The following is a 13,775-nucleotide window of genomic DNA, read 5'->3' as shown; positions in this document are numbered from 1 at the left end:
CATTCTTGAAGAAGACCATGACATCGGAGAGATGATGCCATGACAAGCACATGAATGGATTTGAGTGAGGGGGGGAGCTAGACTAAGCCACCAGCCTCGCTCTCTCCTTCAGAGCCATCTGAGTCCAGTGGCCAGATATGAATCAGGATGACTGGAGATGGCCTTGGATGTGAAGCAGTGTTAAGTGACTTGTCCAAGGTCACACAGCTAAGCATCAGTAGCTAGATTCAAACTCCTATCTCCCTGATTCTGAGAATAGTGCTCTGTCCACTGCACTATCTAACTGCTCAATAGATTTGAGTGACAATCCTGAGAGGAATAGTGTATTGTCAAAGATGTTGCCATACTTGGGGGATCAGGAAGAATTGGGTTGAAATTCCCCTTCAGACACTTCAGAACTATGTGACTCTGGACAAGTCCCTTTATCTCTCTATGCTTCAGTTTTATCTTTAAAATGAAAGGGTGAGACAATGGTATATAAGATCCTTTCCATTTTAAGTCTATGATTCCATGAAAAGACTCACAAAAGGATGTACACAAGACCTTCAGTCTTCACTACAGAATATTATATTAGATAATACTGTTAATAGTACTGGTAATACCACAATGGTGAAAATGAAGAAGATGGTGAAGAATCTTTCTCTTCCTTTTCTTTTTTTGTCACCTGAGTGAAAGAGGGATGAGAATTCAATGAAACTCAATATCTGAAATGGAAAAGAAAGGCAGGGCTAGCCTTGGTTGAGCAATAGGCTCAAACTGAGTAAAGCTGAGATCTGAAGCTTCCTGCAAATGTCCCAAAGTCTTTAACTGGCTGTGAGTCTCAGTGTACTACCAGTTGTTAAATGGACACTAAGCAAAATTACCAAGGTCAAATCTGTCTCTTGCCCATCTTTTTATCCTCTGAGATATAAACCCCCCCCCAAGCAGATATTCACTACAAAATTTCTCCCTCTGCTCTGAGCCCTTCAAAATTCTCTTCCCCTCACAGATCCAGAAAATGATCCTGTTTGCCTAATAAAAAATTTCACATTTTAATAAATTATTCTCATTTTAAAGCAGATGTCTTCTGGGGGGCATTTGCATTTTGAAAGAGGAATTTGTTAATCCCTTGAAAGATGAGTCTTTTTCCTTTTTGGTGAGGGGTTGGAGGGGAGGGGAGGAGAGAAATATGAGTTATTACTTGCCTGACCAAATTCAATCCATCCTTACATCTCTTACCAGTGGCCAAGTGCAATTTCCCAGTCTCCTGCATATTAAAATATTATTTGCCATTCTTTCCAGGAGAAAGAAGGCATCTGATCTTGACAGTGAGTTATCTAGCCCCACTATTACCTCTTTCTCTAGAGGCACATGTTTCTTCCCTTGGGAGTATCTAAAAGGTAAAAAGATACTCTCCTTCTGACACCAAAGCTATAAATAAACACACAAGAAAAAGAGATCAGTATGAGAATCTCAGTTCCATAGCTAGAGATCTCTGAGCAGGGTCTACTACAGGAGGACATAATGGGATCATAAGATTCAAAGACAGGATCAAAGAATTCTCCTGATACAAGTCATTTGACAAATGAATTACCAAAGCTGAAAAATTAAATGATTTGTTCAAAGTCATAAAGATAGTAACAGAATGAAATCTAGTTCCTAGTTTGGGTCTCTTGCCATAACCCTGTGGTTGTCCCCATTTATTTTGTGATTCTTTCAACAAACAACAAAGGTTTACGGACTATAGGATCACTCCCATAGTCACTCACCATCCCTCCCTCCTCTTCTCACCTTCACAACCAACTCCACACCTCAGTACCTGAGTAAAGATGGTGGTGCTGCATTGAGAGACAACAAGAATTGGTACAATGAACTAAGAATCTGAAACTACCACACACAGCTACAAATTCAGAGTTTCTGTGCTACTGACTACTGGCTTCTGAAAAGATGACATGACCTCTCTGATCTTCAGTTATTAGCACACCCCTAACTCATATCATTAATGGGAAAAAGCAACGTGTACATAGAATGCAAACTCCTTGAAAGCAGGGACAAGACCCAGCACCATGTATGGAATATACAATCCAAACAAAGGAGAATCAAATAAGACCACATGTAAAGTGCTTTTCAAACCTTGAATTTTTGCATAAATACTACCTATTATTATTAAATGTTTATTGAATGTTATATAAACTCATGTTAAATTAGTTGAGATCCTCTATATAATGGTCTGCTTATCTACTGGTTAGGACATTCAACATGTTGCCATCAGAGTAAAATCTAGAAAATGTCTTTTTCTCCTAAATTCTGGAAAAGCTGCTACCTTCAGTCTTAATGGAAAATAACAATTAGTGGCAAGGCTGAGATTTCACTAATTGGTAGACACCAGAATTACTGGGCTATCAAAATTATTTTGGGTGATTTTGTGACTCCTTATTTCCAGGCCTCAGAGTATAAAATCTGCAGGAAGATTGCAGACATTCTGAGTGAGTCGCACCCTCTGTGGTCCTCAGTTATTATTGAAGGTTCCTTATAAAAGTAGGCATTCAGAGAACTATATAAAATGCTGATATTTACACGAAATGAAGAATAAGGCCCACGTTTGCAAAATCAATTGTGTAGTTTTTATCCACATTGCACATTGACCACATATGTCCTTTATTACACAGTGGAAAACCATTAAACGCACAGTAGTTTTGCCAAGTGGCATTATGCATTTAACAGCTTTATTCATTTAGCAGCCCCAACTCTCATTATAGTTTGCCATGTGGTCCTTGGGATTTTATGCATTTAACTGCACAAAAGGTTTGGATAACACTTTCTTTTTATGTATTTCATAATATTGCTGGACTTCATGTTTATATGTTATAATTCATGGACTTCAATGATAAGGATGATTATCTTAAGAGACTACTACCTAGAAAAGAGTTGGCACATTCCAATTCCATTTTTTTCAGTGAACATTATTGATATTTCTTCCCCTATATTGTACCTGAAAACTAAATCACATATATTGCTCCCAAAGCAATGTGAAAATAATTATGTTGTTATTGGTAATATGTTTTTGTGTTTTGTTTTTCTGATTATATATTTTTATTAAAACTGAATTATATTTTTCTTGATTAAAAAAAGATTTAACAAACTGCCTTTCTCTTCAACTAAAGACATGATAGATGACAAACTCTATGTCACTAATGAATAAATGGAAGAGTGGTGAGGTCTGTTATTCATTCAGGTCTGAGAGAGTCAGAGCCAAGAATCTAAGCACAAAGAGAGTCCGGACTCAGACATATGCTTTCACCAAATTGTGTTTATTCCAAGATTCATCTTTCAGAAGTTTCCCCAGTTATAAGCTAACATGATACTAAATATACTGATCCTGGGATGGGTCAGAAGCTACCCCTTTAAACAAGTTTAGTCAGATAATATCCTATCAAATAGAGCTACTTCAAAAATTAAAAAAAAAAAAAGCTAAGCAGCTGTCTACCCTTTTCCCCAGAGCACCACTTTCACCACACTTCCTATACTCTGAAAAATGTTACTGGATAAGCTATTTTTTCCCCTTTAAGGATTTTAGCACTTACTCTGGACTCCCCCATGTATGTTTTCTGAAGGAAAAACAACTGTATTTTACACATAAAAGAAACACCTGATGTCCCAAGGTGTCTCCAGGGCTTGTGAGAAGTGGTTATTATAACAAAGTAAGTCATTCCCCTGCTGGGAATAAGGAAGGAGGTGATGTTACCTGGCTATAATAGTGTAAGCATGCTGTTTTGTTCATTCAAGATTTAACTTAAATTCATGAAGAAGAGTAAGTTTGAGAATTTGAAAATATGGAGAATGCAGCATTGCTTTTTGTTATATCTATGCATATGTCTATATATTGACATATATGTATGTGTGCATAGTCATATGACAAAAGGCATTCATGTGCATATGTATAGATATATGACAAAAGATATATATATATAATACACACATATTATAAAAGGTAAACATGCAATCTCCATTATATATTATACATATATAATAAAAGTTTATAGAAATATATATAATATACACATACATGTGTAGATATAATATTTAAATTTGGATTACGAATTGGATTCTATTTTGTCCTCTGTTGAAAGTAAAAGCAAACCATAATGTAAGCCATGCTGAAGACAAAAGGCATAACATGACAGATTCCCTGGGGATTATTATTGTTATTATTATTATAGGAACAGATGTATTTTTATTGGTGGGAGGAGGAAAAAGGTCTAATTCCAGCCCTAGCATTTGCTTTTTTAAAAACCACTCACCTGACTTTTATTGGCAGCCACTTTGGCAAACAGGGCTTGAGACACCTTGGCCCTTTTCATCTCCTGTTGGATCTCGTCATAAATGGCAGCTGTGATGTTGACGTTGGCGCCTTCCACCTTAATGGGGAGGTCTGTTGTCGGTGTCGAGGTTTTGGCCTACCAAGAGACCATGAAAATAATAATTAAAAAAGTGCTGCTTTCAGCCCAGCCATCTGTGCAGAAATTATCAAAGGATTTCAGTCAGCTGATGCCAAACTGCATTAGCTACAGAGGGACACTTCCTGTCCATTATTCTAATCAGGTTAATTGTGATTGGAAATAATTGCAGTGCATTCCTATAGGACGTTCAGGGCCCTGTCAACATTGTGTTCTCTCCCTCTCAGTCATTGTCTACTGAATGGTTCACAGGTAAGACAGGTAGCCTGGGCAATAAACTATCAGCAATCATTAAAGTCTAATTGGAAAACTAAACTATAAAACATATATTGAGTTACTCATTTCCCTCCTAAAAATGGCAAACCTTGAAGAAAGAACCAATTCTCCCATAAAAAATGAGTAAATGGGAAGAGGTCTCTAAATAATAAATTATTACTCAATTTAATGCACTCCCCTGAGTCTCTCTCATTCTTTATTAAAGCTATATGTATGTCATTTGAGTATGTATGGTTTCTCATCATTATCATCATTATGCTACCCAGACAGTCACCTAATTTCACCTAGGAAATCAGTGGAAATGAAACAAAATTTCATTTCATAAAACCAGGCTTCAGAATGCCTTTGATGTGCCGTTTTCATTTTCTTAAACTCATATTGTGATTTTATGTATTCTGCCATGCTCATTTTAATTGAATGATTTCCCATCAGCTTCAGAGACAAATGAAGGACAATACAGAAGGTGTCTGTGCTCCTCAGGACTTATACAATCCTAAAATGTTTGTATCGATTTTATCCACAAGGTTGCTACAGGTTTTACTTCCCATTTCAATAAAGGTCCTTCATAATAAGGCTTAGATGAGGAGGGACAATAGGCTAGGGGGCTTCACAACCTTCAACTGTGAACTTCTTAGAACCACTGTCAGTAACTAAGATGTTGAGCAACAAATGATAATCAATGTCCTGGGTAAGTGAGCATTGGTAACATATCATCATCCAAAGTAGAACTTTGTTAGAGGAAGCCTGTTCACTCTCCACAGAATCCCCAACCCTCTTTATGACTTCCCTACCACATGAAAAGAAGGAATAACTAACATTTTCTATCTACTATTGTGTCTATGGAATAATTATCCTTTGGTTTGGACTGTGCCTGGATCTGGAAGGATGTATGGTCCCAGACTATTTACAAATTTAGAGGAACATATAAAGTGAAAAAGATTTTGGGGGCACTGGGACATCCACTTGTAATGGGTTTTGGAAGCTGGTCATGGCAATCTTCTAATATTATCAATGCTTTTCCTTTGCTCATTGAGATCTCTGTTAAACAGTTTCATAAACTTATGCCAAGCAATGGATGGTAACATGGATTAGAAAATGCAAACTCCATTCATACTACCAATGGTCTAACTCACTTCCTCTGTCTTTTTAATAATAAACTAAATCTACTTCCTCATATATTCTTTTTTAATTAGTCCTAATTAATTTCCTTTTCCTCAATCTCCCTTTCAGCTCTGTGGTATCTTTTAATCAAGAATGACATCTACCACATCCAATACACTCCCTCAAAAATCTCCAGTGACTCTTGACTTCCCCTTTTCTGACTAAAAAGCCTATCTACTTCCTAAAGGCAGACTCAAAAGATTTCTCCAACTCAGTCTTCATGATAAGGAAAAATCCTACTCTTAAGCTCACAGGATCATGACTTTAGAAATAGAAAGGACATTACTGCCAATGTGGCTCAAAATGAACTTTCATATAACCAGTGTTTCATAAATGTTTGCTGAGTGGAGCTGCAGAAAGAATAAAAGGGATATCCATTGGGAATTTGTGGCTGCCAATTGAAGAGTTAATTAAGAGAGGGAAGGTAGGAAATGTTTCAGATTTATTTGGGAGAGGGAGGAATTTCTTTTTAATTGAATAATATTTTCATGGAGAACTTTCTCTGATTACCCTTATATACTATTCCTGAAAAGAAAATACATGAAGAACAGAGAGAGAGAGAGAGAGAGAGAGAAAGGTTAGGTGATCAAAGTGGTTGGTTTTGGAGAAAAAATTATATGTCTTGTCTAGACTATTTGTCATCACACCAGAGTGAAAGCTAAGTTTTTGTTCTATTCTGAATAGATAGTAGTGTAAGTATTTTAAAGTCTGTGATTTTTTTCACCTTTCCTTCAAGCAAAAGAAGAATGTTATGAAAGTGTTTTGACTACATTCATGCAACACTTTTAAATAGTAAAATTTATTTTCAAAAGTGCTCAGAAAGTTCTGAAATTATATTGTCTCCAAAGGATACTTCTATCTAGAAACTTTAAAACTAGAATTTTCAACAGAATGGAGAAAGCAAATAACTATTCCTACTTCTAGAATAACAGAAAGCTTCATACTTGAAAGATAATATATCTTCAACAAGGTTCCTAGAATACATTTTCTGTTAGAAAGTTAATTTAAAAGATATAAACAAAATAATCAAATCAGTGATGTTATTAAGTATTAATAAAAAATATAGGAAACACTAATAACTGAATGAAGAACATATGATTGGACTTTCTTATGGAATACTCAATTTGATTTTGGTGAGTCTGTATTTTATAGTGAATAAATGCAATAAAAATTAAGAACTCCCCTAATGAATAACTAATTCAAAAATGCAAACAAATGCCAGGCAACACATCTCCAATCAAGAAAGGTAATCCTTTGTTTGATTCATTTTTAGAACATGGAAACCAAAAGCTATAATTAACCAATGTGCAAGGATATTGATATTAGCCATACTGAGAACTTTGCCTCATATTTTATAGGAAAAAAGTTGAGGTCATTTGTTGTGAGGTTTCTCTTTTCTCCTCTTGCCCATCTATCACTCTAATACCTTCTGGCAATCTTTCTTCCTTCATCTCTGTCTCATGTGATGAAGTGGTCTTGCTCCTTATCAAAGGTAAACCCTCTGCTTATTCTGGTAAATCCATTCCATCCCATCCCATCTTTAATAGATTGCCTCTTCCATAATTCTCATCTACTAGATCACTTCTTACTGCCTACAATATGACCATTTCTATCCTGGGAAAAAACCTCCCTTGATCCTTCCTGCAATCATCTCTTCTGCCCTTCTATTCATTAAAAAGGCCGTCTAAAATCCGGGTCTCCTCTTTTCTCTCTTTTCACTTTCTTAACACCTTATATCTGGTTTATGACTTTATCATTCAATCAAAGTTGCTCTCTTCAAAGTTATTAATGATCACTTAGTTGCCAAAATCCAATGGCCTTTTCTCAATCCTCCTTCTCCTTGACTTCTCTGCTACCTTTGATAGAACTGACCACTCTATCTTGATACTCTCTTCTCTGGAAGTTTTCAGGATGCCATTCTCCTGGTTTTCCTCCTACTTATCTGACTATTCTTTATCTGGATCCTCCTTCAGACAACAGCCTCTAGGCCCTCTTTTCTTCTCCCCCTAGCCTACTTCACTTGGAAATCTCATCAGCTCTCATGGATTTAATTACCATCTCTATAACTGATGAGTCTCAAATCTTCCTTTCCTGCCCCAATTTCTCTGTTGACCTCCAATCTCACATCTCCAAATGCCTTTCAGAGATCTTGAACTGGATATCCAGCAAACACCTTAAACTCAATATATACAAAATGAAACATTATCTTTACTATCTTTCCCCCAAACCCTCCTACCTCCTTCCCTCTCTATTACTGAAGAGGGCAACTTTCCATTCCCTCAGGCTGCCAAACTAGGTGTCATTCTGGATTCTTCCTGGTCTCTCTATATCCTCTCCATATCCAAGTTGTTGGCAAGACTTGTTGATCACACCCTTGCAACTTATTTCAAATCCTCCCTTTTATCTCCTCTTCCATCTCCACCACTCTAGTGCTGGCCTAGATTACTGCAAGAGCCAGAGGGTAAGAGTGTGATACATTCTCTATTCAGCCATTTAAATGATGTTCCTAAAACACAGGTCTGATCACCATACCCTATCCAACAAACTCCAGCAGCAACCTATTGTCCTTAGAAGGCATTCAAAACCCTTCATAACTTAGATCCCTCCTACCTTTCCAGTCTCCTTCTACCTGCTCTGTTCTCACCACAGACTTTTGTAGCTTTAAGTCCCAACTAAAATCTGTATAGAAAACCTTCCTCTACCCCTCTTAATTCAAGTGACTTCCCTCTGTTAATATTTTCTATTTATCCATACATACATAAATGTAGACAGATACAAATCTATCATCTGTCATCTATCCATCCATCTAGCTGTCATCTATCCATCCATCCAACTATCTGCCATCTATCTATATTTGTGTGTTGTCTCCCTCATTAGATTTTCAAGTTTCTTGAGGACAAAGATTGCTTTCTGCTTCCTTTTATATCACCAGCACTACCTAGCATAGCATGTGCTTAATAAATGGCAATTTTTTGATTGACAGAGGACCTGTGTTCAAATCCTACTTCTGTCCGTTACTTGCTGTATGACCTTGGGCAAGTCATGAACTCCTGAAAATTGAGTTTCCTTATAAGTGAAATAAGAGCAAAATACAGACTAGCTGGCCCCTAATCCAACACTAAATAGAAGGTTCTATAATCTCTATAGAGGGTAGACATTTTAAAATATATAAAAATGCCAAGACATAGGTGTTATTGAACAACCTTAAGTATTGTTAAAAACAAAGCTGTCTTTGTGTCTAGTTCAGAGAGCATTCTGTCAATAACTAGAGTATTAAAAATTAATAGAGTTAGATTTATAGAAACTGAACAAGATATCATGGATATGGACATGTGTACATGACAAGTATTTAACAATTAGAGCTTATCTATAATATATATGTTTATCTATAATATAGCTATGTTATATGCTATATATATATATATATATATATATATATATATATATATACACACATATATATATATATCAAGATGACTGTGCCATGTGATGACTAAAACATAGGAAATTAGGGGATAAAAGTTGCAACCAGAATTGAGATGGCTCAGATCTCCATTGAACTTTCACCTGAGACTTTTGGAATGACTTGACCTTGGTGAACATACACACAACTTCTAAAAGGTGACTTTTGTGGGAAGGCTCTTAGAGAGAATGGTATTTAGAAAGATATATTTTGAGTAAAAAGATGAATGAGTCTTCAGAATCCCATAGATGGGCCAATCTAAGAAGGTAATCTCAAGTAATAACAAATAGTTACCTCCCTCACAAAACTCATTTTTCCTGTAGATAGGGAATATTAGCATTGTATTCTTTGTAAAATTCCCAATATATATTTGAGCTGCAACTATCTAATATCCCTCCCTATTTTTCTTCTTCTTTTACAGCTATGTCAAAAAAGAACATTTAGAATAACAAAATCCATCTTAAAGGAACCCTGTAGAGAAAGGAATTATATCATTGCATGTCATTGTTTTTATGCACTTGTGCTTATACAATAAAAATATTAATTAATTCAATCAATTAGATTACCTATGACTCACTGTATCCCCATTTTAGGAGAAAGATATATATATGACAGGTAGCAGAATAAGTTAAAAAGAGAATATTGGGACTAGGACCTTACCTGGGGGGTTCTGGAGGAGCTTGGACTGCTGGAAGCTGAAGATACCATGCTCACATTGGGGTTCATGCTCCTCTCTCTCTCATCCTGATAGATACGATCCCTCTCGACTTCTGGCAGATTGAGGAAATTTTGCATGGCCCTCAGGTTTACCAACAGAGATTGGGAGGCTGTCCTAGGGTCTTCTTCTTTACGCAGAATCTCAGACAACAACCCCTGGTTCAAAATTAAAAAAATAAATAAATAAAGAAGCCGTGTGTGTTTGTGTGTGTGTGTGTGTGTGTGTGTGTGTGTGTGTGTGTGTGTGTGTGTTTAATATGTTTGTTATAACCAGCTGGGCTGTGATGTCAGGAACCTCTATCTGATTCCTAAGGGTTCTCCAGTTGGGATATTTTGTGGGAATGTGTTTATCTTCTGGGGGCTGAGCTTTATTTTGGGACTGTTCTATTCTGACACTTTATCATCACTGTAATAATCATCTGTGTGCAGAGATGCCAGATAGCAAGGTAGGCGCTTGGGAAGAATTGTGAAACTGCAATTACCACCAGGTGCCTCCTACAAGTATTTCAGGAACTGTTAGAACTATCTCTGCTTGAAACTGGGAACACTTGGCAGTCCTGCTTAGCTTTACATATCTGCCAAGTTTGGTAAATTTAGTTCCGACATTTAAACGGCACAGGAGATTTACATCGATTAAAAAAAAAGTTTGGCTGAGTTTCTGTGTGACCGGCCACTGTTTTCTCAGGGATGTCACTTGAGGGTAAATTTGTGACAAAAAGAAAAATGTAAGACCCTATAGAAGTAAAAAATGTTAACCCTTTAATTGCTTCCATAAGTAAACAAGATAGTTAAATCTAAAAAAACACTAGTATCACTCAAAAAAGTAGCAGAGAAACAAAAAGCAACAAATAGAATAAAAAATGTAGACCTCAGAAGCTATCTAGACCAACCCCTTCATTCTATTTTATTTTTCTTCATTTTCATGAAAAAAAATCATGCTTAAAAATTTTAATGACTTGTCCAGGGCCACAGAACTAGTAAATAGAAAAACAGGGATTTGAACCTAGATCCTAGGACTCTAAAATCTAATTTGCCTTCCATTAACTAGCACATACCAATGCTACCCAAAGGATAAAATATATATTGTTTTGTGAATTTTACAATCTTTGCAAAATAATCAAAGGTACAAGTTTAAATGAAATACTGATGTTTTATAAAAGCATGGAAGTAAAGGTAAATGTTATAGTGAGATTCACAGAAAAAAATGTGTAAAGCAAGTCTGGATAAAGAAAAAGAGGCCCAAAGATGGGAGAGTCTCAAAGAACTAGAATCTAGGATACTTCCAAAATCCTTTTGGGAATTTACTTGCAAAATTGACACATGGAAGCATCACAGCCAATCAGCAGTTCTATTGAGATCACATACATGGAATATAATAAGCAAAATCATGAAGAAAGCAAGCTAACATTGAAGTATCCTACCTAATGATTAATATATAGGTAAAAATAGAAAAGAAAATTTATTATATAACAATATGATGTGAGAAATGTGTAATAAAGTTAAAAACACTATCACATGCCTGCAATCTAAAGACAGTATTCTATAAGATAATCTAAATTTGAGTAAAATATGATATAGAAAAACACAAAATGAAACAACTGGATCTATAAGGATGTTGATATGAGTTTTCATAATGCAAAAATGAAAGGGCAGAAGGAAGAAGGAAGAAGGAAAGAAGGAAGGAAGGAAAGGGAAGGGAAATAAAAAAGGAAGGGAAAGGAAGGAAAGGAAGGAAAGGGAAGGAGGCAGGGAGAAGGAAGAAGACAGGGAGGGAAAAGGAAGGGAGGGGGAGGGAGGGAGGAAACAATAAATACCATCTTATTACAAATGATATGCTAACTATTATCTTTCAACTTGAATGGCAAAATACTTTGACTTGACTGGGAAGAGTTGGCATAATTGATTGTTAGTAAGAAAATCATTTTCAAATTTACTTGAAGAGAAAAGGTTCTACTGAAAAGTGATTGAATATCTTTTAGATGAGAATGTAACTGACAACAAAGGTCTCACTTACAAGCTTAAGAACATTTATAGAAGTGCATGTGTACATGCACACATTTGTGAATATGCATGTAAAAATAGCCTATAACTGAATGGGTTCTGGGGAAATCCAGACTTCTTTTCACACTTTTAGAAGCAGCAAGTAGCACTCCTGGTTCCCAGAAAAGCTTGTACTACATAACTTGTTTTTTCTTTCTAAAATCAGAAGTCAATTCTTCTTTAAGTTATATTGCCTCCAGAGTTCATCTCACTACAAATTTCTAACATCATCAAAGATGAAAGACTCTTTAAAGAATTCTCTTAAAGGAATATTTGAGTTAACGTGTTTTAGAAAATCTCAAGTTATTAAAATTTAGTTTTGTTGTGTCTCACAGTAATCTTTATAATAGAATATAAAATTTTAATATTTAGTGACAATAATTAACATACTTTGGACAGATTTTTAAGGCTAAGTATCTTATAAGATGGTTCTAGTAAGCATAGCCAGGGAAAATTATGATGCACCTTCAAGTAGATATCTTCTATAAATATCCTTTTCTGTTTTATGGTGGCAAAATGAGGATCAAATCTATAGCTTAAAATCATAAATTTTGGAGGAACTGTGGGAAAACAGGAACCCTAATACACTGTTGGTGGAGTTGTGAAATGATCCAAACAATCTAGAGAACAATTTGGAACGATGCCCAAAGGACAATAAAACCATGCATACTCTTTGATCCAGAAATATCACTCATAGGTCTGTATCCCAAAGAGATCATATAAAGGGGGAAGGGACCCATATGTACAAAAATGTTTATAGCAGTTCTTTTTGTGGTGGCAAAGAACTGGAAACTGAGGGGATAGTTCAAATAAGAGATGGCTGAAAAAGCTGTGGTATATAAATATAATGAAATACTAGTATTCTATAGGAAATGATGAGCAAATGATTAAAAAAACCTGGAAACATGAATTGATGCTGAGTGAAGTGAGTAGAATCAGGAGAACATTATACACAGCAATAACAATACTGTGGGATGATCAACTATGATAGACTTAGCTCTTCTCAATAATATATGATCACAGATACATCCAAAAGACTTGTGATGGAAAATGCCATCCACATCCAGAGAAAGAACTATGGAATCTGAATGAGAACAAAGCACACTATTATCACTTTTTTAAAATTATGTTTAACATAATTGGATGTGAAAAGTCTATATAAGATTATTTACTGTCTTGAGGAAAGTGGAAGGAAAGGAGAAAAAATTAAAAGTGTGAAATAAAAGCTTACAAAAAGTGAATATTGAAAAATATTTTACAATATAATTAGAAAAAATAAAATACACAAAAAAAGGAAAAAAACTATGTCTTAGGTACTACTTTCAATTCATTAAAAATCATGGGCCTAATATGGTAAACTATACTATAACGTTCACAAGTAGTTGCATTCTGTCTGACTTTTAAATATACCTAAACTTCAAGTCACAAGTATTTCTGGATAAGCTCATAGAAATATAAATTCAAATTCACACACACACACACACACACACACACACACACACACACATATACATATATATATGAAAATGAAGACAGAACTTCTATGACAACTAGTGCTCAATCAACAAAAGTAGCAGAGAAACATTCATATTTTAAAGCACTACTGGAATAAATTATTTTCTGTTTTACTCATCTAATTGAGGGTCTAATCATAAATATAACTAGAAAGCAATATCATATAG

The 13,775-nt window shown here is 35.4% G+C and overlaps 1 protein-coding gene across 1 annotated transcript in view; it reads right to left on the bottom strand.

The window, feature by feature from the left end:
* SATB2 (SATB homeobox 2) overlaps positions 1-13,775 on the bottom strand; it is a 214,180-nt gene that overhangs the window by 60,934 nt on the left and 139,471 nt on the right. Inside the window, exons 8-9 of the mRNA XM_074215380.1 lie at positions 9,997-10,209; positions 4,281-4,436 (exon numbers count right to left, since the gene is read on the bottom strand). Coding sequence (XP_074071481.1) covers positions 4,281-4,436; positions 9,997-10,209 — 369 coding nt within the window. The remainder of the gene's footprint in view (positions 1-4,280; positions 4,437-9,996; positions 10,210-13,775) is intronic.

The sequence above is a fragment of the Macrotis lagotis genome, chromosome 1 (genome assembly GCF_037893015.1).
Source record: "Macrotis lagotis isolate mMagLag1 chromosome 1, bilby.v1.9.chrom.fasta, whole genome shotgun sequence".
Taxonomy (NCBI): domain Eukaryota; kingdom Metazoa; phylum Chordata; class Mammalia; order Peramelemorphia; family Peramelidae; genus Macrotis; species Macrotis lagotis.
This window is presented reverse-complemented; position numbering and strand designations above follow the sequence as displayed.